Source organism: Wyeomyia smithii, chromosome 3 (genome assembly GCF_029784165.1).
Source record: "Wyeomyia smithii strain HCP4-BCI-WySm-NY-G18 chromosome 3, ASM2978416v1, whole genome shotgun sequence".
Taxonomy (NCBI): Eukaryota; Metazoa; Arthropoda; class Insecta; order Diptera; family Culicidae; genus Wyeomyia; species Wyeomyia smithii.
In genome coordinates, this window is record NC_073696.1 from 126384524 (window position 1) to 126411289 (window position 26766).

General features: G+C 36.3%; 1 protein-coding gene across 4 annotated transcripts in view; it reads left to right on the forward strand.

Moving 5' to 3' along the window:
- The window catches only part of LOC129727754 (tribbles homolog 2-like), a 73434-nt gene that overhangs the window by 35450 nt on the left and 11218 nt on the right, over positions 1–26766 (forward strand). For all 4 annotated transcript variants that reach the window (XM_055685893.1, XM_055685892.1, XM_055685894.1 and 1 more), the window contains exon 5: positions 20290–20481. In XM_055685893.1, coding sequence (XP_055541868.1) covers positions 20290–20481 — 192 coding nt within the window. The remainder of the gene's footprint in view (positions 1–20289; positions 20482–26766) is intronic.

Below are 26766 nucleotides of genomic sequence, written 5' to 3' on the forward strand. Positions count from 1 at the left end.
AAATCTTATTCGAAGAAAGAATGGTCACAGTCTAAGCAATATCAAAGGCTCCTGGATGTTGTAATATCTCAGGTAGAGGGCGGTAAATTATATACTTTTATATACTTTTATACGATCATCACAAAAGCCATGCTTGGCATATGCTGAGAAGTTTGCTATGGCTGTTGGTTGTTTTCATTTTTACAAGCTCCGGATTTTCGAAGCAGACTCATGAAGAATGGTGATGAATGTGGGGGAGGAAAGTGAGATACAAAAAATACAAGAACAAAAGTTTCTTTACTTGCCTGCAAAGGAAATAAACGTATGAAGGAAAAACATCTGCAATGTTTTTTCTTGGTTTTGATTTTCTTTCTTCTGATCTTCTTTACTGAATTTCAACTCGACCTGTACAGATCGGCTTGGGTAAATCTATAGCAGTCACCTTACCGAGATCGATCAATTCATTAAAATAATATTTTGTTTGCCCCTGGTTTCCCATCAATTTCCATGTGGGCTTACTAGCACGAAGAGCACTCTTGTAGCGCCTTAAACACATTAGATAAGTTTGTCGGAGACGGCTTTGATGAGTCGACTCAAGGCATCAAAATATTAGAGTTAGTTTGTTGACAGCTGACATTAAAAATTTTAAAAGACGGTGGAAGAATCTTGTGACCGAGCTAAGTGACAACAACACTCACTAACACTCGCTTTAACATGTTCGGATATACGTTGGAAAAAAGAAATTTTGTTCACAATATTCCCACGACTTATTTACTAGTCGGTCGGCTATAATCTCGCAAATAGCGTTGCTGTATGCTTGTAATGTAATAGAAATAATAAGAGGTCATTAAGACCCCGCACACTCCGTGATTGAAATTATGGTTTCCAAATTAATTTCTGAGCGGCCTCCACTGCTGCCACCGGATGGCTTTTGAACATCAAGGGCAAACTAGAGCCGACCATGAAAATTGGAATTCATGAACCGATGGCGTTGTTGCCAGTGGTTGTGGAACCCATTGATGCATACAGCACTGACGATGGAAAAGTGATACGCGTACACGTATATACAGATAAAACAGGCAGTCTTCAGTAGAGTTTGAGTTTTACCGCCGAGTGGAAACCGAATGAATTTTTGCTGCGTGTGGCCTTCGCTGTTAGGTTTTCAAATTCATTTATTGTCCAGACACGAAAATTGCTGCGTGCTTATTTTTCACATATATTTTTTATAGCGACAATTATAAAATTGCCCAATTTCATCGTTCATTTAATACTTATTTTCTAAACGTTTCTTCAGACACAATGTAGGTAGTTTATCAACCCAGTAGAAAGCTAATTTACTTCGGAATCCTCTGCCAAACTCTTATTAGATTACCACTGTTCAGTGAAAAGTCCAACGATCCTATCCCCTTGTTCTGTCACTACCCCATATGCTCATTCAGTTGGTCGTTGTCGGCATTCACTAATTACAGGCAGATTTCAAATTAAACTAGAAGCAGCAATAAATTAGTACCAAATTAGATAAAGGCAAATTAGATATAATGTCATAAATTGAATAAGGATGAATTACGCGTGATTGAACGGTATTTAGTAGAAATGATCAACCTTCTAACTTTCCTAACTATGTACTTCGATAGCCAATTTAGTTATTAGTCACACATTCGCAAAACCGGAACGGTTTTTTTATTTAATTAGTCAATTAGTCAGTTCTGTCTTCGGCAGGTAGTAATGGAACTAAATTGAATTTGTTTCGAACTATTATTGAATTAATATGAATTCATGGGGGAAAAGCACACCACAGTGACTAATCCGCTAAGTCGAGCTTTTCGTGGTGCAACCTTGTTCCTTGTGATTATGTCAAACATCTTGTATTGGAGAGGAAAAGGTATAGTTCTAATGACCATCTAGTGTGATATAAAAATGTGAAGTATAATAAATTTCCTAGTGTGCGGTGGAATCCGCAGAATTGAATCAAAAGATAACGTTCTTATCGCCAAAACATACAAAGTGACCCTTTTATTCAGTAGTTAAAAAACGCTTCCTAAACTGTATATTCCTATGCATTTACTCATTTTTCCTTCCTGCACGCAACTGCATTCCAATTTCTGACAGCAGGTTGAGGATGGTTGGTATCGTTTCTCTTTTTTGAGCTACCGAGAAATACGGCTAGTGTCTCGTTTCTGGGCAGTGTAACACGAAGGGACTCGAAATCTGTTAAACAGGAAGACAGATGTTTTGCTTCATTGTGCCTTTTGGCAGAACAGTGAACAAGGGCTCGAACGGAGAGAGAGAAATGTGCAGGTTTCACGGCATCCTTTCCAGGATGGTACAATAAATCGTATACACCTTTCAACATGTAGAATAATATATATATATATATATATATATATATATATATATATATATATATATATATATATATATATATATATATATATATATATATATATATATATATATATATATATATATATATATATATATATATATATATATATATATATATATATATATATATATATATATATATATATATATATATATATATATATATATATATATATATATATATATATATATATATATATATATATATATATATGTATATTTTTTTTTTCTCGCTTATTTTCCGTCGGTCTAGTTCCGCCACTGTTGTGGCCAATCACCCAGGACCCTAACTCACGACCCGTTTATTAACGGACCGGCGCCAACGGCTTTACTTCCTCATGCGATGGAAGGCGTGATCCCAGAGATTTTTCGCCTCAGAAAATCTCCCGGTGTCGGCTAGGATTTAATCTAGACCAGTTGGGTTGGTTGTGAGTGGATCACGCCACCTCACAACCATCGACACCTATGTCGGCGGTGGGATACGAACCCAGGCGTCGAGCGTGGTTGGCGGAGACGTTACCAACCACACTAGGCCCCCGCTCGTATATATATATATATATATATATATATATATATATATATATATATATATATATATATATATATATATATATATATATATATATATATATATATATATATATATATATATATATATATATATATATATATATATATATATATATATATATATATATATATATATATATATATATATATATACATATATATATATATATATAAATATAAACCACGACTTCAATCAGATGCCAAGCCTCGACGTTTTCCCATTTTCTTTGAAATCGAAAGTATTCAAAAAAGGAGCAACGGAAAACGTTGTCCTAATAGTGTATTTTTTTCTTTATTCAAATATGCTAGAAGGGATGGAATTGTTGTTAAAATGAACGTAGAAGATGACAATTCCTGTTTTTATGTACTGTTGCGCTTTATAGTGTAAACATTCCAAATATCGTGTCCCATAGATAAGTAAATCCTTCGATATGTGTTTTGATAAATGGAAGAAGAAACGTGAGGATTAGACAAACTAATACTGGTAGTTTGTTTATATTTACGGCAGGTCATGTTTGTAGATCGATAAAAATTCTCCACAAATTTCTGATCAACGAAAACCATTCAGTCTAGTTTAGCATTTTGTGGATTAACGCTTGCTGTAATAACGAATAAATGTAATACAGTAAGGTCTTTTTTACACGGTTTTTTACGCGGGTTGCTTTTTCTAATTACTCAAAAATGGTACAAAATATCGGCCTCATTCCAATCACGTTTTCCGTTTTAGGTCAAAGGGAATCATATAATCGTTTTCAAAAAAATCACAATTTTTGGTGTAAACACTGAAATTTAAAATGTTGAATTTTGGTCTCTAGATTAACCACTATCATATTCAAACGAGGTTCAAACATTTTAAAACTCAAAAAAGCCTTTTTTACGCGATCCCATACAAATTTGGAACGCATCCTTCGTGTAAAAAAGACCTTACTGTAATTGACACGAGAGTGTGAATCTTTCACATACAAATGATTTAGTAAATGATGGATTGTCACATTTATTCCACCAATTCTATAAATATTTTTTTAAAGTACGATGAATAATAATACAGTCATATTTATTGTAAGTCGATTTTCTATTAATTAATATTTTTAGTACTCGAAGATACTATTTATAGTCTTTTTGGATTTTCGTGCGGCAAAGTCTAGGTGCATCCCTTCTTTCAAAATTCGACCTTCTATTTATTCGACAAAGACTTCGCAGCCAACCGTTAATGTGCAGGATAATTCTGAGTGGGTTCGAATCTTAGTAGAATCATGCCATTTGGTTGTCAAAGAACTTTAGCATGGGTTTATTCTCAGGCTCCCCACCACGTATCCTTCCTTCAATTTGAATTCTGCAATATCCCTGGTGACTCTGCTTCTAACAAAAATAAGTCCCTATTATGATAAAACTGGTGTGAGTAACGTATATACACGCAAAAGTTGGAGTGTGCGTAACCAGACCATTTATGAGCAAAATTAGCGCATTCACTGATTAAAATTGGAACCAGTACAACGCATGTGCGTTGGGCATAACGCATTTGATGCTCTAGCGTATTTTGAATGTATTGCGCAGCTCCAAACCACTACACTTATAAAGCATCAGCCGATGTTCAGAAGGTTGGCATCGTTAAAACAGTGCAACCACCAATCAATACTTATAAGTTGGGTACTGACTCCATTGAAGAAATTATTGTCTGATCGATTCACTTTCATGAATCAGGTCATTTGAAAACATCATTCAATCATTAACAATAAACAAAAACATGAGATTAGTCCAAAACATTTTGCATTTAATCATGACTCTGGTTTCATTCACATGCATTCGGTTCTGCGTTACTGGCACCAGCGTCAATAACATCCGCGGCAACAAGGCTCGCCATTGGCTGTTTCGGTTGCTGACGATTACTGAAGTTTACCGAGACATTACGATTTTTGTGTATATGATACATATTCTGATTTTGATCTCTGTCAATGTATTCCTTGTACAACTTTTGCGTTATGCATATCACGCATTGGTTGTGCGAAGTCAGAGCAAATTCTGTGCGAATTGAAAGGACACATTGGTTGATTAAAGCTTGAATTTTTGCGTGTAAGTTCTCTCCACGGAATTGTAATTAGGCGGTATTGTTGAGATGGACAGAGGCTCGGTACAGTAGAGCATTAAGCTTGAAACGAAAAGGTAAAAACTTACACACAAGCAGAGATATGAATGATAAGCGTATCACTTACATCAATAGTGATACTGCCAATAATATAAAGTGCGGAGTACAGAAAACACCAGGGCAATATCACAATAGATCTAATCTCCGGTCGCAGTGATGAGTCCACACAGGGGAAAAAATGAGATGGGTAGCGCCCCTATTGAATCTAACGGTCTCTTCCAACCCTGAGGTTCGAACATACGACGACTGGCTTCTCAGCATCTTACCGCAAGACCAACTGGAGGGTTTATATATGTCGTAAAATATCACCTCTTGAACAATCCATTTGTTTTTGTATTTTTCGTTTTATTTTTGTAATCTCCAAAACATTGTATTTTTTTTTATCTTTCATTAGACACTTCTTCAAATCGGTTTTGTAATCTCTGATATTATTTCAGAGTTTATTTATTTTGTATTCAGTTATTTTGTTCACATTTTAATACAGAATATTTAAATCGAAGGTTCAATAACAGTAAAGTGTAATAGTGGCATTGAAAGCTACAGAATACACACTAAAACTCTGTAAAAAAAAACATTTAAATCGCAGCTATCCGTTTGGGGGTGGATAAACTTTTTTTTCATAAGTTTTTACCCTTTTTTATAATTCATCACATATAATCTCAAGAAAAGATATATTTATTTTCAATAAATATTTTTAATGGCAATGTGATAAACAAACATGGAGGAACAATAATGAAATTAACCTGATTTTCCCCAGAAAAAAAAAGCAAAAAAAATGTAAATTGACAGAGGGTACATAATTTTTTTTTGCATACTGTACATGGCAATCAGGCCCCTATTTTAACCGCTACGCTTCAAGGAATGGGGTTTTTGAAAGTTTTTGAACGCGCTTGTGAGCAAAACAAAATTCTTGGTCAAATAAGCACGTAGCGTTCCGATGTACCAAATAAGCCTCAGTTGCCCTTTTGTGGCAGTAAAACAAACTGGTAGAGTCATTCGCATCGCAAGCAGTCCGGACTTAGATAAAAGTCGCAAAGCCAGCAGTAGTAGTAAGCTTTGCATATGCACTCAGTACTACTGCATACCCCGTGCCCGTGTGTCACAATCGCTTGCTGTCAATAGCACTCTCAAGATCAGTAAGTCACAGTAAATGCAAGTTGGTTACTGCGACTGTTGCAAATGTCGCCAGGTGTGATTTTCGATCTCGTGTACATTGAAAAGTACTGGTGACACTGACCAGTCTCCAGTGCTTTTGGTCGGACGCTCTCCGTTTAATTCGACCTATAGTTTTTGCTGAGGGCATTGAGGTAGTACGATACTGTTCTATATTAGGATGCGACAATCTTCGGGTGATATTAACGGATTATAGGCTGTGTATAACCTGGTTGTCGGTCTCATTGTAAAAGATTTGCTCGGAAACGATCTTTAAAATATGCAGATCGCGAAATGTCAACATTCTAAACGATATTTCCTCGTACGATTTACTGTCATCAAGCGTCTGTCTGGTGTCTTTTTGTTGCAATGGATGGAATTGGATGTGACATTTTTTCCGCAACGAGTTCTGAACTAATTGTTGATTGCTTGTAGGTATATCTCGTTGTTATTTTGTATTATAGTGGTGACATTTGATTACGGGCGGTGATATGCACTTTTTCACCAAATACCTTATTGAACTTTGATTGCTGATCAATATTTTTTCTGATTTCAGGTGAGTCACCAACAACCTTTTGCATTTAAAAAGATCATAGAGTGAGTAAAACGAAAACTGATCACCAGTGATACTTGTTCATACCTCTATTCAAAAAGTGTACTAAAATCTCTTCTATAAATGAGTACAACGAATTTACAGTTATATACATAAAAATATACTGCGAAGTTCAGTATTACATGTTAAAAATGCATTGAAGAATTTAGGCAAATTGCTTCGAATATTCTGGCTGACATGCATCTCAAAAAGCATATCCAATCAAAACGACCTAAAAATGTTTCAGGTTTGGCAATCTAACTGAAACTCAGATTTAATGTATTGAGATATACATGAGATATACATATACATGAGAACATTGCCCTTGTAACAATATTGGTTTTATCAAAGTTTTTTTAGCGCTTAATATAGCCAAAACAGCGCTATAAAGCTTTGATAAAACCAGTTTTGTTACTTGGGTTGGAATGCGTGTTGGTAACACTCGAATAAAAATATCCAGGATAGCTCAAATCATTTACATATATTCCAGAGGTGTAATCTGAAAAAAGACTTGTATCCAATATATGTTTCTTAATACAACTTCGATAATTTTATTCGGTATATTTCGTTATATGAACATATGTATTCAAGTTTTAAAATATATCTATTATTAGGTATATCGTATCGAGCTCGTATCTTCCATTACTGGTTAATGGAGGCGACTATTTTCACGGCTGGGTATCTGTAGACGAGGTCGATATGAATACCCTTATTGGTTTACCACTAGTATATAAAATGTTGTAAAACTACAAATTTTGGGTAAAAAATCTATTTTTTTTAATTGTTCGAAAGGGTTTATTTTTACCCCATTTTAACGTCCACATGAAACAAACAATGATATGTTCTTAATAAAATTGTTCAACAATACCTTATTATAATATTTCAGTGTTTCATTATATGCAAAGATTATTATTTATTTAATATGCACGAAAATTCGTGTTTTAGCGAGATAAATTAGACGCTCTGAAGAATATCGAATATAATGCAAATATAGAATTTTTGCAGATGAACCGTAGTGACACCGAAAATGTTTCCTTCGCATATTTCGTTGTCGATGATAAATATCGATTTCAACATTTCACAATGTAGGTACGTTGATATTCATTTCTCAACATGTGTACACAATGCAGCCAACAATATCAGCGCAAACGCGTTGACAAAAATTTGCGCAAATTTATTGCAGTTTCACACCAATATCAACTAACCGTTGCCATGTGGCGTAAAAGAACTATCCAGACTGGTGTGATGAAATATTTACTTTTTTTAAGGTCCACATAGGCCTCTGTTCCAAACAAATGTGTAAAGGTATAAGCTTTCCGTTTTACCCGCATCCCTCGAATAGCTACATCAACTCTGTTGGTTGTGTACAGAGCTGCCTTGGCGGCGCCCAAAAATAGGCGAAAGGTAAAGGTACCGTTTTATTATAAACCATGGAGTAAACGAAGAGAGCGCGCGGGAATGCCTGTGTCGTTTCGAGTTGTCTACCGAGTGGTTGCTAGTTGCTCAAGCAAAAATTCAGCGCCCGTGTGTGTGGGATTGACGAGAGAGGAGAAACACATTTTTAACGCAACTCCGTCAATTTGGCAATAACGGGTGACTATACAGTCTACTCGACACTACACGAATACCGGTTTCGGTTGTTCAGGGCGTTTTTGGTGTGGCGAAATGGCACTGTTAATCTAAATATTCAGTTGCGACGGTCAATGCAATGGGTCGCTCATTGCCAGCGCGGTTTTTTATAGGATCATTTAAAACATGCTAAGATTCTGCACATTTACATTTAAAACTAAAATTCAGCTCATTTTAGATTAAATTCAGTCATACACTCAATAATAAATAATATGAAGTAAATTTTATGATACATAGGCAAAACATAACTGTTCACAGTAAAGTGTAATATTGCGCTATCTACAGCAAATCATCGCAAATTTGGATCTTCTTTGTATTCGGTAACCTGTAGTTTAGTATACTCATATTTGCAGTTTGTAAAATGAAAATAATGCACTGCAGCCTTACGTTATGCACTAGCAGACACCTTCCAGATATGCGTAGCTGCAGTTATTAAAAAGAGAAATGGACGGCTTTAACACTATTAAAGCAATATTATATCAGCAACCAGTGAAGTTATGAACACGATGAAAGTGAAGTCTGCAGATGGTTTCTTCTTTGTTCCAACTACCTGAAACGAAAGTTTAAGTTATTGCTTATATTGTTTCAGTATGAATTAATTCTTGGCTTAGCATCACATGAAATTGATTGATCACACAACTCCATTTACCAGTCGCGAGGTCTATGTTTTTGAATTAATTGAAATTTGCATAAATTTCATTGCTTTGACCCTCACATTGCCTTCCAGTATTGTTGGCTGGCTTTGCTTCCGTTTCTGACCGGTGATGTTGTGATTTTTCCATTGTACCGGAACCCGAACTTCCTTTTTCGTTGCCTTCATTTCGGAGGGGCATTGAAGCTAAAACTTGATGTTGCTTATTGTTAGAGAAGCGTTCATTGTCCAACAGTGCAATGGCTGAGGTTCTCTTCCTGTTGCTCCCTCGTAGCAGAGTTGAGTCCAGCAAAAAACTTACAGGTGCAGTTTTAAAATCAGCAGTCAATGTTCGTAGCTCTTTTATGGGCGGAAATGCAAATCTAGGTACCCTTGCAAACTAAATTTGGAGGGAGTTGGACAAAATGATATTTTCTCATATTATATATTTTAATCACTGTGGAAGCTGACATTTGATACTCCTGTCTGCTAGTTTCCAGAAATTCTCGAAATCAAATTAGATTAAATCATCGGCTATTTATATGCGTATTTGCATCTTTTTTTTTTGAATATGAAAAACCATGCATTTATTGTAGCTATTTGAGTACATCGCACATTTAATACACACCCAAGAAACGCACATTTAATACACACCCAAGAACGCAAAAATTAAACACGTGTTTTTTTAAATTTCAAAAATCTAGCGTGTTCATAAACCAACCATAAATCTTTCTAATTTTTTTTCTCGCCAAGCCTTTCTGCGCACTGTTGCGAATGGGGACCTCCAAATCACGGGAGGCTGATAAATAGCACGTACACAAGGGAGAGGGTAAAAAAATTCGCGAATTCATCATCTTTTCAGTTTCTTCCTAGCCAATGACCCTTGAGTGAGGGTCACTGCGCTCCGCAAAGACTGTAGATGGGTAGGTATCGAAGTAAGTAGGGAAACCTTATGAGTGTGCTTTGCAACTAGAAACTTGAGTTGAAGTTAATTACTGCGTACACTTACTGGAGAACGATGATACAAAGATTGCGGAAATTATATTAAGCATAATGAACGCTTTTACCGGTGCTCCGTTTATAGATCAATATAAAGGTTCTCTAAAACATTTCTGATTATTTTATTTCGAACGGAATACTTGAAAATACGGGATATCTTTTCGTTTTTGGTAACATGCTCGAAATTTTGTTGTTGCCAAAATGAAAGTCTAACTAAGTTTAACTGACTGCCATATTCACCGTTTAAGTGGGAGGATTTTGTGTATATATGAAAAACTATGTGCATATATGTACATACTCGAAACAAAAATATTTGTAATGTTTTTCCATAATAAAAGTTTTCTTCAATAAAATTTTTCTATTTAGAAAGTTTTAACCGAAGAAAATATATACTCCCTTTACATCCATGGAAACCGTGAACAAAGTTTCATCTAAATTATAGTAGTCACAGAGAAATTAATATCTCTTTAAGTGAGATTCAAAGGAATCTGAGTACAAATTCGAGAATTAACTTTCCGTTCTATCAGAACGTAAATGGATCGCTGCCAACGATGGCACGACTGAGTTCATCGAGTTGCCAAATGTTGCGAATATGAGACAACCTTTAACGTCTGGTTTCTCTACTCATACAGCTAGTATACCTCGTTGACCCAATCACATTTACCTGTGAGGTGCTAAATTGGTCGAGTGTTATGGGGTAATAAATGCGGTTTCGCTCAATCTTCTGTGACCGCGCGCGTTGGTACGACGCTTATTGCAACAACATAGTCATCGTCCAATATTTGATTGATGATTGTACCCTTATACTTCTACTCTTCGGTATAACGAAGTCTATCTTCTTGTGTAGTGAATGTCACGTAACTATATGATAGTGTAAATCAGTGGTTCTCAACCTGGGGTACGCGTACCCCTAGGGGTACGCGAGAGCCTTCAGGGGGTACGCGAAAGAAAAATCAGTAATGGCGGACAAAGGAATTTTTTTATAATACATTATTTGTTGTTCAAACTTGCTCCTAAAACATGACTGTAGCAATCAAACAAATCACAGTTCAATTTGAAACCTAAACTAGACTACCACAACGTGATCTACCACTACTCTCTCTCACTCTGCGAGAACATTACAAACCAAGGGGTACAATTGATTTGGGAAATATCGCCAAGGGGTACGCGGACAAAAAAAGGTTGAGAACCGCTGGTGTAAATGATCAGGATCTCTAATTAGAAAACCCACGGGATGTGACTGATTAAGCCTTGAATGTAGACAAATAAAGGTTAACTGATTAGTCGCCACGTAGATGACACTAGTACTTTTCATTCCTCGCTTCGCCTCCTAGTAGTCAGTAACATTTTAAGGTGGGTCGGCTACCGCGGCTCATTTGGCATCGCAGATCGGGGTTAGGCTAACGGATTACGACATATGCTCCTTCTGCTGTTCAATGCAGAAAAACTGTTACGTTTCTCCAAAAGTCGATTTTATTGCTACTCACTTACCTTCTGATAGCATGTGAATTTTCGCATGAAGTTAATCTTTCAGAAAACCTTTACCATAAAAGGATTCTAAAATCGGTTGGTTCTTAATAAAAACATGTTTCAACTGAATAAATAAACAGAATTTATTTTTCAACTTTTCCGCCGAATTATACAAAAGTGTTTATTTTTTTCTGAGTACTAATGCGGGATGTAAAATCTCAACATTGAGAGATTTGCAAAACAAAAAAATCTGTCTGTCACTCGAGAAAATCGCCTTTCAACGGTTTATCCGATTATCAATTACTAGGCTTCTGATGAATACGTTTTTAGAAATTGTATAATTTGTTTTATTCCAGATGATTCACGTATGTTAAGGAAACAAAATAATCGAATCAGATCTAACCACAGATAAAAAGGAAGATAACGTCTTTCAAGTTTACTGCTCTATTTCACCAATCCTCGTTTTTCCTGCCAGTATCGCCGTTACTTTGGTCAGTGATTAAAGGCGTGATTTATTTGACAAGTATCAAATATTTATGTTTCATCAATATTTAATTTCTATTTGGCTGAATTAGCTGTTTGCGGTTGGGAATTCTTCATCAAAGTGTACAGGAAAACATTTTGACTCCGATAGGTGGATTAAACCAGTTTTTGTCCTGTATCAAACACAGCTTATTTTTGCGCGTTCGTGCTGGCTATTGAACGCGTAATGCAATATCAAAAAGCAAATTAAAATGTGAACGTAAAAGGACCAAAGAGGTATGCTGCGCGATTATGGCGAAATTGCGTGAATAATGATCTAGCGATTGTCGCATAGGCGGTGCCTGAGCGCATTCAATCCTGGGAATTGACCAATAATGATGTAGTGTATCGCTAGTGTTAATACGATTTTATAAAGAGAGATGGACTTACATAATGCCATTCGGATTTTGAAAACCTGATAAAATTATTCGTTTAGGAGACAAAACATGACAATTGAGGATTAACCCTCTAGTGCTCAAATTAATTTTTAGACTGACTTCGAAAAAATCACTATGGAGCCTTATAAACATTTCGTAAGTCCTTATTGAAGCTTTTTAGAGGTTTGACTGAAGACCTTCTGAATGCGGCACTGGGCACTAGAGGGTTAATGTACTTTGTTTGCTTTCAATCATGTCCTAATTACAAATATGAATTGAATCAATGTGTTACTTTAATATTGTCCAACAACACTCTAAGCGTAAGTATTGTGTATTACATCAGAGCAATATTGCTGGCTAGATATCTGGAACATTCCCTGAGAAAAAAAAAGTCCACTGGCTCTCTTCCTAGTTGTAAACGTGCTAAATTATATACACTGAGGCCGGCAAACGAGAAAGTCTTCATTTCACGCAAAAATTTCACCTCCTTAGCCGTAATCAGGTTGTGAAACGTACACTTTTATGTTAACAGCTTGTTTCAAGATGCCGGAGCGCATGGGCGTCGAAAGAGCACAGTTCGCCAACCTGAACACACTTCCCTTTTTTTCGATTTGGTTTAAAACAGACATAACCAAATGCAGTAAGCCCTACTCCAAACGGTAAACTCCGAAACGCTAGTTTAACCGCCTCGAGCCAGGTCTCTGTACAGCGTTAACCGACTACCGCATCGCTTAGGAGAGGGATGTTTCGTAACTTCGTCCATTTTCGCATAGCGAATGCATCTACCAGAAATAGAAATGGCTGGAGAAATTTTAAACCTGCAGTGCAACTTGTTGATTACATGACCAGTGGAGAAAACGATTTCCTGTATAATGCATTGTGCCTTTTCGTGCACGATTTACGATTCGTATCAAAATATTCCACATTTATAAATTTTTATGTTCAGTAAGTTTGAGTTAAGTTTTAGACAAATGAAACAAAAATAAATGTGATAAAATTTAACGTTTTTTGTCTTATATATTTTTGAAATTTATAGTGGTTTCACTTTTTCAACATTGATTTCTATGGCTGCTTTATAAATCACTGAATCATCAGCTTTAGGCTTCCGTAAAAAAAAAGATCTTTTTTCAAATCAAAATGCACTAAAACTTGTCAATCTGAGTCTATTGTTGTTGAACGCTTTCTCACCCCTGCAAGCTAATTTAAGTAATGGCCACATTATGCCACCCCAAAGCCACCCGCAATTCAGCGCACCGACGAGTGGAAGTCAAAAGCGGACTGATGGAGAAATGAAAAAATAATGATACAACCAGGAAACCGGCAAGTCGTAGTTGTGTGGAAAATCGTCAGAGATGGATCTTGATGGTAGCGCCGTTATAAAAGATATGGAAGACTCATGGGTCGATGGCCGGTGACGTGTTATGAGATGTTATGTATCTCTTCATCGCGGAACGTTGTGAAAGCAGTATGAGAGCTATGTAGGTTACGAAACCGTACTGTGCAACCTATATATACACACATTCACGATGCAAACCGAATGGTAAATGGTAAAGTTATAGTCGCCGAATGAATAAGAAACGTTGCGATTTTTGCTGTGTGAAAAGTTTATCGAAATCAGTATCGGAAAATTGATAAAAACGAAAGTGCCAAGCCACATTCATAGCGTAGGTGGTTACCGATTCTCTTATTCGGGGTGTTGTCGATTGGAATGCGTAACATTCTATGAATAAAAAAAAAACATGAAACTCAATATTTTACGATACATCGTTTGAAGATTTTTCATTTGGTGATTTCTTTCCAGTATTTTTTTTTTAATTTTAAAGGCGTCATGACAAAAATTATTATTACCGAAACGTCAACTAAGACACAATTTTTCGTTGTCCTTTTGTCCAACTATTCCAAGTTATAGCACATAAACTAATATGAATCGATTAAAAATGACATAAATCTGTACTTCAGCCTCCATCTATACACGGAGAGTGCAAAGTTTACCAAGCCTCTATGTGTTGTTTGGGCCATCGATTTTTTCTGATCAGACAGCATGATTGTACCGAACCTTTCACTTTCAAAGCATGCATATTGAGTAGACCATTTCATATTACTGCAGCATTGGATGGTCCCTGAGAACCAAATGTTGTACTCGATACATTAAATCGTGCTCTTGTGGTCGTTATGACCGCACAATGAGTAATAGAAATGTTAACGGAAATAATAAAGTCGCCACCGCTGGCTGGTAAAAATAGCGTTACCAATTGAGTTCGCGTAGATAAGAAATGACCAGCGCGTGAACTGTACAATGTATTCCTTTACAGAATTGAAGTCTGAGAAAAAAGTAGTCTCAAACTTTTTATAGTACATTCAGTTGAACCTCTCCAAATATGAATCAGTTTCAGTGAATTGTTTTTAGCCTGTTATCATTTTCGTCGACTTTAATTTTTGAGTTCTGGGATATTTAATCATCGCTTCAGATTAATCGAATGAATACAATGAGTACAATAGCAATGGCGGAATTATCCTCAAGTTAAATATTCAGAAACGCACCGTTTTATTTATGCATTCTTATAGTACACTAAAGTCGCTTTTAACGCGGGTGATACGTGCCGCGTAAAAAAAAACGCGTAAATCCCGGAATCTACGTAAAAAAAACACGTAAATTCCGGAATCCGCGTAAAAAAAACCGCGTAAACTCCGGAATCCGCGTAAAAAAAACCTGCGGTAATTCTGCAATCCGAGTGAAGAGAAACCGAAACCCGCGCAAAAAAATACCGCGTAAATTCCGGAATCCGCGTAAAAAAAACGCTTAAATTCCGGAATCCGCATGAAAAAGCCGCGTAAAAAACAGCTTAAAAACCGCTTAAAAAGCGACCTTAGTGTATATAGAAGCATTTTTAAATAACTGTATTGAAGGCGAGTAAGTCAATGTGATACGAGTCCATAACGATTCTATTCTAATTATGACTACCCAGGTTTCATAATCATTTTTGCACTTTATTTTTTTTTAGGTTTTGGTTGCATGGAACGTTTAACATTTTTTTAAAATAAACAACAAATTTAAAATTAAAAAATTGAATTTTTTTTTCTTCATTTAGTTTGTGAAAATTGAAATTTCAAGGTTTGTGAATTTACATCATAAATGCTTGTAATGTGCGATGATATCATGAACAAGTACTTCTAATATTATAATAAAGCTAATAGTGATAATCATTCAAATAACTACTTTAAGCGGCATCTATTTACCAAATCTAAACGTGTTGGGTTATGTTCACATTGACGGTAATAACTTCTAAATTATTCATATAATCTTACTGTCGAAGAGTGGAAATGGTAATATTGATCACACATTTTTATTTTATATTAGATCAATAAAAATGCTGTGGAATGAGTCAGTTGCAGTGCATCCAAGTTATAACTAGTAAAATTCTTTTTGTTCTGTTATTTTATCTGAAAAATTCTTAAAACGTGACTTGAGTTTACACGTCTGTTTTTCTAGCCGACCGAACTGCAATATCCATATGTTTGAAACAGTAATTTCTCTGTTACCCTTTTCTTCAAACGATTTGTCAATGTGAACTTATTCATATTAAAAGGCTTAGGCAATATAATTGATCATCAATAGCGCAGCAGTTAACCTTAACAATTGTCTGGCAATTGGTGTGGAAAAGTTAATTAAATTCTAATTTATTGATTTATGCCGCAGTAGATGCCACTTCACAACGACGGTGAATAGCAACTGCTAGAGCACGAGCTAAATGTTTCTTGTAATTTCTTTTTTAAATTTACATACACCGAACTTTCAGTTCGCAATATACGCGCACCCGTTTCAGATACTAGGCGAAACTGGGTGCACAAAGATTGCGAGAGTAGCGAACCTATTTCCATCCCATAGCAGCAAACGAATGGCATTAAAATAGGCGTTGGTCGGGTACATTCACCTATTCCTTTTAGAGACGACGACGATTCGAATAGAAATCTATATTAAGCCACACAGCAATGTCATCTGATCTTTTTAGCTGTAAATTATTGTTAAAATCAATTATAATAATTGATTTATTCAACTAAAAATGATAATTTTTGACAACATTCCTTTGTCACAAATACTTCGTTTGACACGACACAATATTAGAAACACTTTTCAATTGAACATGATTTTAATTCATACAAAATAAAGTTGCTTTCTCGGACCGTATTCGACCCTAGATTATCGGACACATTCCTTGAATGAAATCAGCCAAAATAAAAATGGCGTACAATAAACGAGACTCTGATTTTCTTCCTTCCCAGACAACCAACACAAGATCGTGACGGTTGAACAACAAGTTACCGAGACGCAATTCCATATAAAACAATTTATACCTCTGTGCGAATTTGCGAAAGCGGCTGCAGTGCTGCTTTTTGGAATATTAATCACGGTTAAAACATTTGTAGGACAAATATGAGGGTGCTGTCTGTTACCCTTGGTTACGATTTACGCTCCCGGAGCTGTTGACTTTCAGTCGTAGCTCCACCATTTATAATGTACTATTTTTCAAGATAAATTTTATCAGCTGTTTAAAAAATAATTTGTTGACCACTATTCAAAATATATGTTAACACCAAACATTTTGTTATTAGCAACATTTGAAATGAATTTTGAATTTCTAAGAAATCAATTTTGGAGGTCAATACATAAAATCATTACGGATTGTTAAATTTTTGTAAATGCATAAGTGTATTCGAGGGACTAATTAAAAACTCCAAATCCAAGATTGTTACAGAGAAGCCTAACAGTTGAACCTGTAACATTAAAACAGTGACCACGGCGTTGGCCTTCCCGCGTTCTCGCCTGCGTTTGGCGAACTTCAGATGGTGGACCGTTGGAAAGATGACAGCAAAGAGCAGCTTGCAAACATTTCGTCACCGGTTCGTTTGTTCGCGCAGACCACAGCAACTCTGTGTATCGCCTTCTCTTTGACGGTCGTCCTCGAGACATGATTTCATTCACATTGAAACGGTTTTCAAGACCAAAGTGGCAAAGTGGCCAAAAGCCTTGACAGTTAGCTCTAGAGGAGATCTATAGATCTTGAAACGTTGCGTTTTTTTCGGCAAGCTGTAGCGAGCGGTGATAACATCTGAACGCCGATAAGAATATTGCCTTATGATGAATGATATTTGTTTTTCTCCTAGAAAGGTATAGCAATCATTGACAACCGGAACGAGTTAACACAACCCTTCAAGCATCATCCACAAATTGCGTAAGGACTTTTTTCGAAATTTTCGACCTCCTCCCCTCATAATAGGACATCGTAAGATATCTCATTCTTTTCTCCTTAAATGTCAAATTTTTTCTCTAAGTAAAAAGTTGAAATTGGGGGCACTCCATATTCCAGCCATGATGGGGGTTAAAGTTGGTATTGTGAAAGTTTTGGGGGAAAGGGTTCAGAATCGTCAAAAATCTGTAATATTTTTTGTAATTAATACAGAATTAAAAAAGAACAGAACAAGTTAACCAATTCAGTTATGTTCATCATGTTAAAGTAAATAAAAGTGAAAACTAAGCAAACAAACTAAAGAACAAATTCATTCAGCTGGGGCGTATTTGCTGCTTGCCCATAAAAACCTGTTGGTTTATCTCGAAACTTGATGTTCCGGGTTTCGTGCTGACATAAATCAAACTTCGGTATGATCTCCTGCGCCGAGTATCTATTAATGATGAAAAAATATTTTTAGCGTCCAAACGGTTTGTTTAATCGCTATAGTGTCTTTAGCAAAGTTGTACAAAAAAATACACTGTAAAAAATTGAGAAAAAGAAAAAAAATTGACCAATGTTCACCTAACAATATGTAGTTTTACGTAGCAAATTCAGTTTGGTAAAAAGTGGACTTTTGGGGATATTTAATTTATGATTATTTTTTAAACTTTTCTCGAGAAGTTTTTTTCTCACGGTGTATGTTCATTTCGGCTCAATTAAAATAAATAGTTTATTCGAATATTCACTTTTTTCTCTTTTTACGATCACCAAATTTTAGCAGGTTGTAGTAGACATTGTAATCTTCAATGGGTAAAAGAATAGATTTTCATAAAGGTGCTTTTTGAGATATTCAATATTGTGTGACAATTTGTAAAATTTTGAATTTCTAACAGTGTATATATTTTTTCTACAATCGCAACTTTTGCCGAAAACACTATTCCAATCAAACGGACCGTTTTTCTGATATAGTATATTTTTGGACAGGCCCTTTTGGAAACAACAGTCGTGAGTCAATATAAACAATTGATATCATAAAATGACTTCTTTATCAAAAAGAAACAACTGTGCAAAGTTTTAGTGAAATCGGAAATGATCGATCAGATTTGCGAAGCAACGTGGTCTACCTATTTTCTAAAAAAAATCATTCCTCGGTAAACGAAGAGTCATTTCAATTTGTAATTTTTGTATTGTGTTTTTTTCACCGTTTTCAATCAATTGAACCTATGATATCTAAATTAAAAGACTGTGTGCAAATAGTAGCCTGATTCTAACGGGAATAGCTTAGGTGCAAAAAGACCATTTCTTCAAATCACAAAAGTGAAATCCGCAGATTGGAAATTGAAAACTGAAAAAGATCGATTTTACACTACTGTTGTTCATGAAAAAACGTGGGCTTACACACACTTTTTCTAACAAATTTCATATGAATGGATGCATTTGATTCACCATTCACTTTATAAACCAATACAGCCTAGAATTTGTCAGAATAACAAAATTGGTTGAGTTACACTGGTCAACAAAAGCGAAATAAAATGCTGATTTAAAGCTAGGAATAATTGCCCTAGAAAGATTATAACCATTCCTGTGAATTTTGGTGCCCAAAACGCGTCAACGTACGTGAGAGTGTCGCATAGTTATTGCTCGCCGGGATCGTCGCTGCAATGTTATGTTCACGAGCAAACTCAGTTGAGTCTCTGAAAAAATGTTGGTGGCTGGGGCACCAAAATTGACAGGAATAACTAAAAACCTACAATCTAGGGGCAATTTAGGGCCACACCTGTGTTTACCAGTGTTATCAAGAGATTGCATAAACTATTTTTGACTTTCGAATTGGAATTTGTAATACAAAATTTACATTTGTGTCCAAAACCGGCTCCGAATCGGAAATCTAAATCAACATGCAAATGATTGAACACTTCAGTCTATTGCTTTCCAAAGTTTACACTGCCAAATCGCCAGTGTTTTGCCTGTAATAAAAAAATACTATGCTTTACGTATACAGCAAAAGAAAGGGTTGATTTCGGCACAAGCTGTGGAACCCCTCGAACCGTCTCGTTGAAAACTACTGCCCACACGTATATGACATCAGCAGGAGTCAACGCACTTTCGATCGCGCTGGCTATTGGTGGAACTAGCGAAACTGCGATTAGGCGATCACAATATACACAAAACCCTCATTGCGATTGGAAGACACTTTTTGCATACCTCGTACTATGATGTAAGTCATTTGTGACCGGTCAGTTAATCGGTCCTTCGCCGATATCAATGTTCGAATGCTACGGTGCATGTTAGTGTATAATTTATAAGTTACTGTGATGTTGGACCAACGTTGAGCGAGTAGAATCAGCACGAAACAAGTAAACTATTACTCGTGTGTGGTTTGAAAGTTCGATGACCAACTTTCCTTCGAATGGTAGCATTAAACGCATTATCGGGCGGTCGCGTTCGCACTCGCGATGGAACGGAGCATTAGTCGTTTTTTTTTGTCTCCAAATGAAAAATGTACCTGAATGTCAAGTGTGTTACATTTTGCCATGATTTGTATCTAACGTACGAATCGAATTCCAACATTATTAATAACTGTTTTAATTTTTGTCTTTTTTTTTATCTAGAACCCACTTGAAACTAGAATCCCTGGAAGATGCCGTTGTGTTGGATGATGCGTCCGAAGACCTGCTGCAGGACAAGCGAGGCTGTCCCGCCTATGTGTCGCCGGAAATCTTGAAAGCGAATACCACCTACTCCGGAAAGGCGGCCGACATGTGGTCCCTCGGAGTAATTCTCTACACAATGCTCGTTGGAAGGTAAGCAGAAAGTTTTAATAACGCCCATCACCTATCGATAACAAAAATGCATCGATCACATTTTTTGTTCAGCTTGCTCTTTCTTTCAAATAGCAGAAACAGCAAAAGAACAACGCATCTGTTTCCTCGGAAGTCTATTGTAAAATTTGCTTGTTTCTTCTTTCGGTTCTTTTACCTAAACTTCCTGTCAATAATTATTGCTTCCATGAGTACGTGCAATAGAATCGAGAACGAGCTTCCCAAAAAGTAAATTAACATTCAGTAGTAGGATGCAATTTAGAAACACCGATCAGGTCTAGACTTGGCAAAACATGATCTTTTTCCACTGTTCGGTTGTTAGCATTTCATGGTTTACGTTTTCGTTGGTTGTCTGAATCACATCTGAAAACCTGCTAAGCACCCACTCGGTTGCGAATCGCCATGCGGTCATCGTTCCTGCGTTATTCAAGTTCCAACAGGAATGCCCGAGCAGCGACTCACAAATCCAATGTACCGTTTATCGCTGTGCCAGCCAACTCTCTAATTGGCCAACCCGCTCCAGTGCTGAGAGAAATGCCGATTCAACTTTGTTTCCAACGTGTTTGTTGCGTGGCCATCATGGGCTAAAGTCAATGTGTGCACATAAATCATGATTCACCTTCCGGGATAGAGGAATCTTTATATTGCTTGCGGTGGCTTAGTTTGAGTGCATTCTTGCAAAACTGATTCACTTTGGAATCTCTATGCAGCATAACCCATAAAACATGATTCATTCTGTAGTTATACGAGAAGCATAGAACCAAAATACACGGAGAAAAGTGAAAAATATCAATTCTATATAATCGTTTGTATTCGTTAAAACTAACAAAATAATCTTTGCGAAGCAAACCGTGATTACTCAGATTGTAATACTAACGCATATCAGTTTCAAAAATTATTTAGTCGCTAAACAGCTTTCACTCATTTCAGTCCAGACATTGCAACCGTTACTATTACTGTCAGCCTTTGTTTTGCATTTGTGCAGTGCCTGGCTTTGCTAATGAGTTTTTGCTGCTTACGAAGGCAACTTATAATCAAAGATGACTGAAGATTAAGTCCAATTAGTGTATTACCTGTGCATAAGCAAATGCCAGCTGCATACTTCTGACGTTGTCCTGGATAATCCTGGTATAATCGGTACGGACCGAGGTTTTCATAGTCATGGATGGCCAATTCTTTTTTACCCTGACTCTTAAATTTGCCTGCAAAGGTAGAGGAGCTATGTATACCAGTTGTATAAATATTTTTATGACTTTTTTTCAGCACGCTTTTCTCGACTTGAGACAGTAACAATAAAACTAATATCGTGCAGGTTAGGAAACTTTAAGAACTTTGTAATGTATTTATGATGTGAAGAATTTTCTCCGATTTTTTGTCATCGTTGAAAATCTGTTAGTTAGTATAAATCAGTGCACCATTGATATTCCTGATGAAAAAATGAATTCATTGCTTTATTGTATTTATCCTATGACATCATTTTTGACCATGGTCCGTGTTTCTTTATTAATCATCAAATTTAAGATACTTTCAAAAATCTTCAAATCGCCGTTAACTGTCATAGCAACGCTGTCCAAAAAATTTCACTGAAATGCTTGTATCGTCACAAAACAGAGATTTCTCACAACCTGGTGGTAAATCAGGAAGATCAGAAGTAAAAATGTTAAATAAGATTGGGCCCAAGATACTCCCCTGAGGCACACCAGCTCTAACAGGCAATCTTTTAGATTTACCATTTAGAAAGTTAACCTGGAGAGTGCGGTTAGTTAAATAACTTTGTATCATTTTTGTGAGGTAAAGCGGAAAACTGAAATTTGACATTTTAGCTATTAAACCTTTATGCCAAACACTGTCGAATGCCTTTTCTATATCTAGAAGAGCAGCTCCAGTCGAATAGCCTTCAGATTTATTAGTTCGAATCATATTTGTTGCTCTAAGTAACTGATGAGTGGTGGAATGCCCATGGCGAAAACCAAACTGCTCATTTGCAAAAATTGAGTTCTCATTAATATGTGTTAACATTCTATTAAGAATTATTCTTTCAAAAAGTTTGCTAATAGAGGAAAGTAAACTAATTGGTCGATAACTTGATGCCTCAGCTGGATTCTTTTCGGGTTTTAAAATTGGAGTGACTTTGGCATTTTTCCATTACGTAGGAAAATGTGCTAGTGCAAAGCATCTGTTAAAATTTTTTACCAAGAAATTTAAAGAGTTTTCGGGAAGTCTTTTGATGAGGATATAGAAAATCCCATCATCTCCTGGTGCTTTCATGTTTTTGAATTTTTTGAGAATGGTTCGAACCAAAGTCGAATCACCCTCTATACGGGAACACAATAGTAGAGGGTGATTCGACTTTGGTTTAGAACTATTTATACCTTTCCCAGTAGTTTAATTGGCCAAAACACCTTGCCGGAGACAACGGAGATTGCGGGTTCGAGTCCCGTCTGGACGAGGGAAAATTTTTTCTAAGCCTAAAAGTCACACCTTCTATTCCCGGTCATTTTCGCATCCTCGCAAACTGCATACATTGCCCGCTTTACTAAAATATAAATAAAATGCCAATACTTGTTTCAATTTCAATTTACAAACTCTCGATAACTTTGGTTTCAAGATGGGGTAAAACACGATGTTTTATTCGACGGTGGATAACTATTGCAACTCCACCACCGGCAACACCAATTCTATCAAACCTATGAACTATATAATTTGGGTTCTTTTTTAGTTTAATATTTGGTTTTAAAAGCGTTTCAGTCACAACTGCAATATGCACATCGTGGACTGTTAAAAAATTGAAAAATTCATCCTCTTTCGCTTTTAAAGAGCGAGCATTCCAATTTAGAAAATTTACAGCATATCTCTCGGTAGTCTAAGACTTAGCCTCGAGCTGTTGGTAAAATGCGACCGTACTGTCTACCCGGGGTAAATTTGTTTGTGAGGCCCTTTTTTCTTAAAACATTTAGAGGTAACGTTCTGGAAGGTGACGAGCAAAAAAAAAGGTCGCCAGAGGACTAGGGGGGCCCCTTGAATCGGGAGGCCCGGGGCATTTGCCCCCTTTTCCCCCCCTTAAATCCGGGCCTGGTGATCTCTTTCACGGGGCAGATATCTTTCGTGTGACTAGTGTCACCACAAATCATACATTTTGCAGCCATATGGCAGTTTCGAGTTCCATGACCATAGGCTTGACAATTCCGACATTGCGTAAGATTATGGATTCCTCCATGTCTCTTGAAATTTTCCCACTTTATTCGCACGTTGAATAAAACACGTGCTTTTTCCAAACATTTTAAATTATGTACTTTGGTACGATCAAAATGTAATAAGTAATTTTCCTGGTGTATTCCATTTTGCAAAATTTTGGCATTTGCCTTTCGTTTCATCGAAATTACTTGGTTGGGGGCAAAACCAAGTGATTCTGACAAACAATCTTTGATTTCATCAATACTTTGATCATTTGAGAGACCTTTCAACACAGCCTTAAACGGTCTCTCGTTTTTGGCATCAAAAGAGTAAAATTTATACATCTTTTCAGTCAAATACTGTAAAAGATGTTTATGGCCATCAAAAGATTCGGCCAAAATACGAATTTCGCCTTGGCGACCAAATTGAAAATTAACTTTCACATTCGATAGAAATGATGAAAGTTCTGATCGAAATGCTTTAAAGTTTGCTACAAATACCATAACAGGTGGAACTTTTACCTTCTTCATAACGGCTTTATGCTCAGTATGAGAAGTTTGGAATTCTAGATCCCCAACAGAAGAAAGAATATCATACCTGTTAGTCGAAATTTCAGTGTCACTTGGAGGAGATGCCTCACGTTTCCTTGATGCCGCATAAAAGCGAGCTTTTTTATTTTTTCCAGGCATAACTGGACAACTTCACTACACTTTCACTTCACTATAGAATTTAAGTAGAAATATCTCAAACCAAATTAATTCACTAAACACTCGTTAACTTTAAAAACAAATTTAATACTTTGCCTTTCAACAGGTAGTCTTTTAAAAAGATTGCCTGTTGAAAGCGAAAAACAAAATTTTTATATCTCTCGGTAGTCTAAGACTTAGCCTCGAGCTGTTGGTAAAATGCGACCGTACTGTAGGACAGTTCAAGTCGATCTGATTTTTATTTTAATTTTTTTTTTATTGTTATGTTGTTTTAGTAATCAATATTTCGTTTTAAACAAAAAATATTAGGTAGTTATTGTTTGAAAAGTAAATTTTGGCATTTCTGTATGTTCTGTTTCTTTTTTTTTTTTTATTTAAAACATGAGCATTCCAGTGGTAATCTACCTCTATTTGTATATACCAGTGTTGACATAATGGAATGATATGAAAAAAAATCGCAATCTTGGTTCAAATGGTTTGCATGTACAGAATATTCGCAAATGCGGTTGTTATTCAAGATAAATTTTCATTTTGTCAAGTCCGTCTCTCAAAATTTTGTATATTTGCAATAAATATTTAACACCAAATTATTGGTTATTCATGATTTTGAAAGATTCTTGTTTATAAACTTTCTGTTTCAAACTCACAGAACATTCAACGGGTGTGTTCAAAAATAGAACAAATAAAGTAAAGCTAGGGAAGGAACGAACCAATGATGTAATGATCAAACATTTTCACTTGAAAAAAAAATCGAAAAAAAAATGTGTATTTCAGTTAGGTGTTTTTTTTTCTGAATAACGATTGTTTTGGACACCGTAAAAATTCTTTCAAAGTTTTACTCCAGTCACCCCCTTTTGTATTGAATTCAATTTCTATATTGATGGCAGAATCATCACCAAAATTTTACGAGCCCACTCCTTCAGCCCACATCGTGCTTTTATTTTCAGACTGGTTCTAGGATGGAAGTTTGTAATATCCTTCTAGAAGAACGAGGGCTGAAGCAGACATTCGAGAGTGAGCATGTGTTATCATTATTGGTGATGATAATTACCATTCTACGATGTGCAGGAAGAAATAAAGCGAGACGCGAAGGGGTTAGCAGGCTAAGCTGAAGCCACGCTTTCAGCCGAGAAGGACGTAGGACCCGCGAGGCCAGTTTTGAGGAAGAGCCTTTCAGACCGAAAGAGGTTGAACGCGCGTGGAGGATCTTTTTTTGGCAGCAGGTGCACACGCGCGCTTATAATTATGGCTTCCTCTTTGGAAACATGGAAGAAGCAGTTGTGGTCGTTTTCTTATAATCGTACAAAATTGCAGATAAATGTATGCTTACCACAAAGGAAAACGTCAGGAGGCGAACGAAAGAACACGAAGCAAAATGAAAAGGGTTTTAGGATCGCGAGAAGATCATGATCTTTCGGATATACGTGTCCAGTGTCCAGTTTCGACCATAAACGAGCTAAGATGCAGCTGCTCTGCAGTTTTAATTTTCAGGTTTTGCAAATGCAGCCATATAGGCGTCTATTTTGCGGCCGTAAAATCCGAATGCTTCGTGTTTATTAATTGGACACCTTTTGTAGATATGTAGATATCTTGTTGCCGAACTTTTTCAAGAGTGGCTCGAACACAACATCAAGTGCTTTGTATGCATTTGTAGTACTGTTTGTACTGTTCACTATCCAGAACATTTGAGTTTTAGTTAGTAAGTTTTCGTCTAATAGAATAGAGTTAACGAATACCAATTAAAAACAATACATGTCTGAAATATTTATTTCCGTTTTCCTACAACCCTTCCAAATTCTATATTTTTTATTTCAGGAAACCAAGTATTCTCTAAAAATTCAAAAAAAAAAAAAATTAAACATGTTATTTAAAATGCATATATTCTTCATTTTTCTAATGGTTGCTGGATTTGCGTGAATCGCAACCGGCCGAATGGTGCAAGCCTCTGAAATAAAAAGTCAGACGGCAGGTGGTAACTTAAGAAACAACAAATGATCCTCCGTTGGGTGTTCTTCTTCTAACCCTCGCAGTGCCAGCTCGAAAAGAAAAAGCCTCGCAAATGATCCGCAGTAGCAGTGCTGTTGATCACTACAACACGAAGAATGAACAACTGTGCCCCCTTGTGCCTGTCATTCCCTTTTACGGCACAGGACCTTAATTGTGGTGTGATGCAAATCGGTTTGATAGTCGAGTTTTATCTCAGGCACCAAAGGGAATAATAGCAACAAAAGTAACAGGTGCTTTGTATTCGTGAACGAATATTGTACTTCCCGTCAGATTCAATATGTTCGTAAAAAAGGCTGTACATATGCTAAATCCGTTTATTTGGTACATTTGGAAATTCGTCGTGAAGATCAGTGACGACATTTGCTTGTTTGAAAATGGT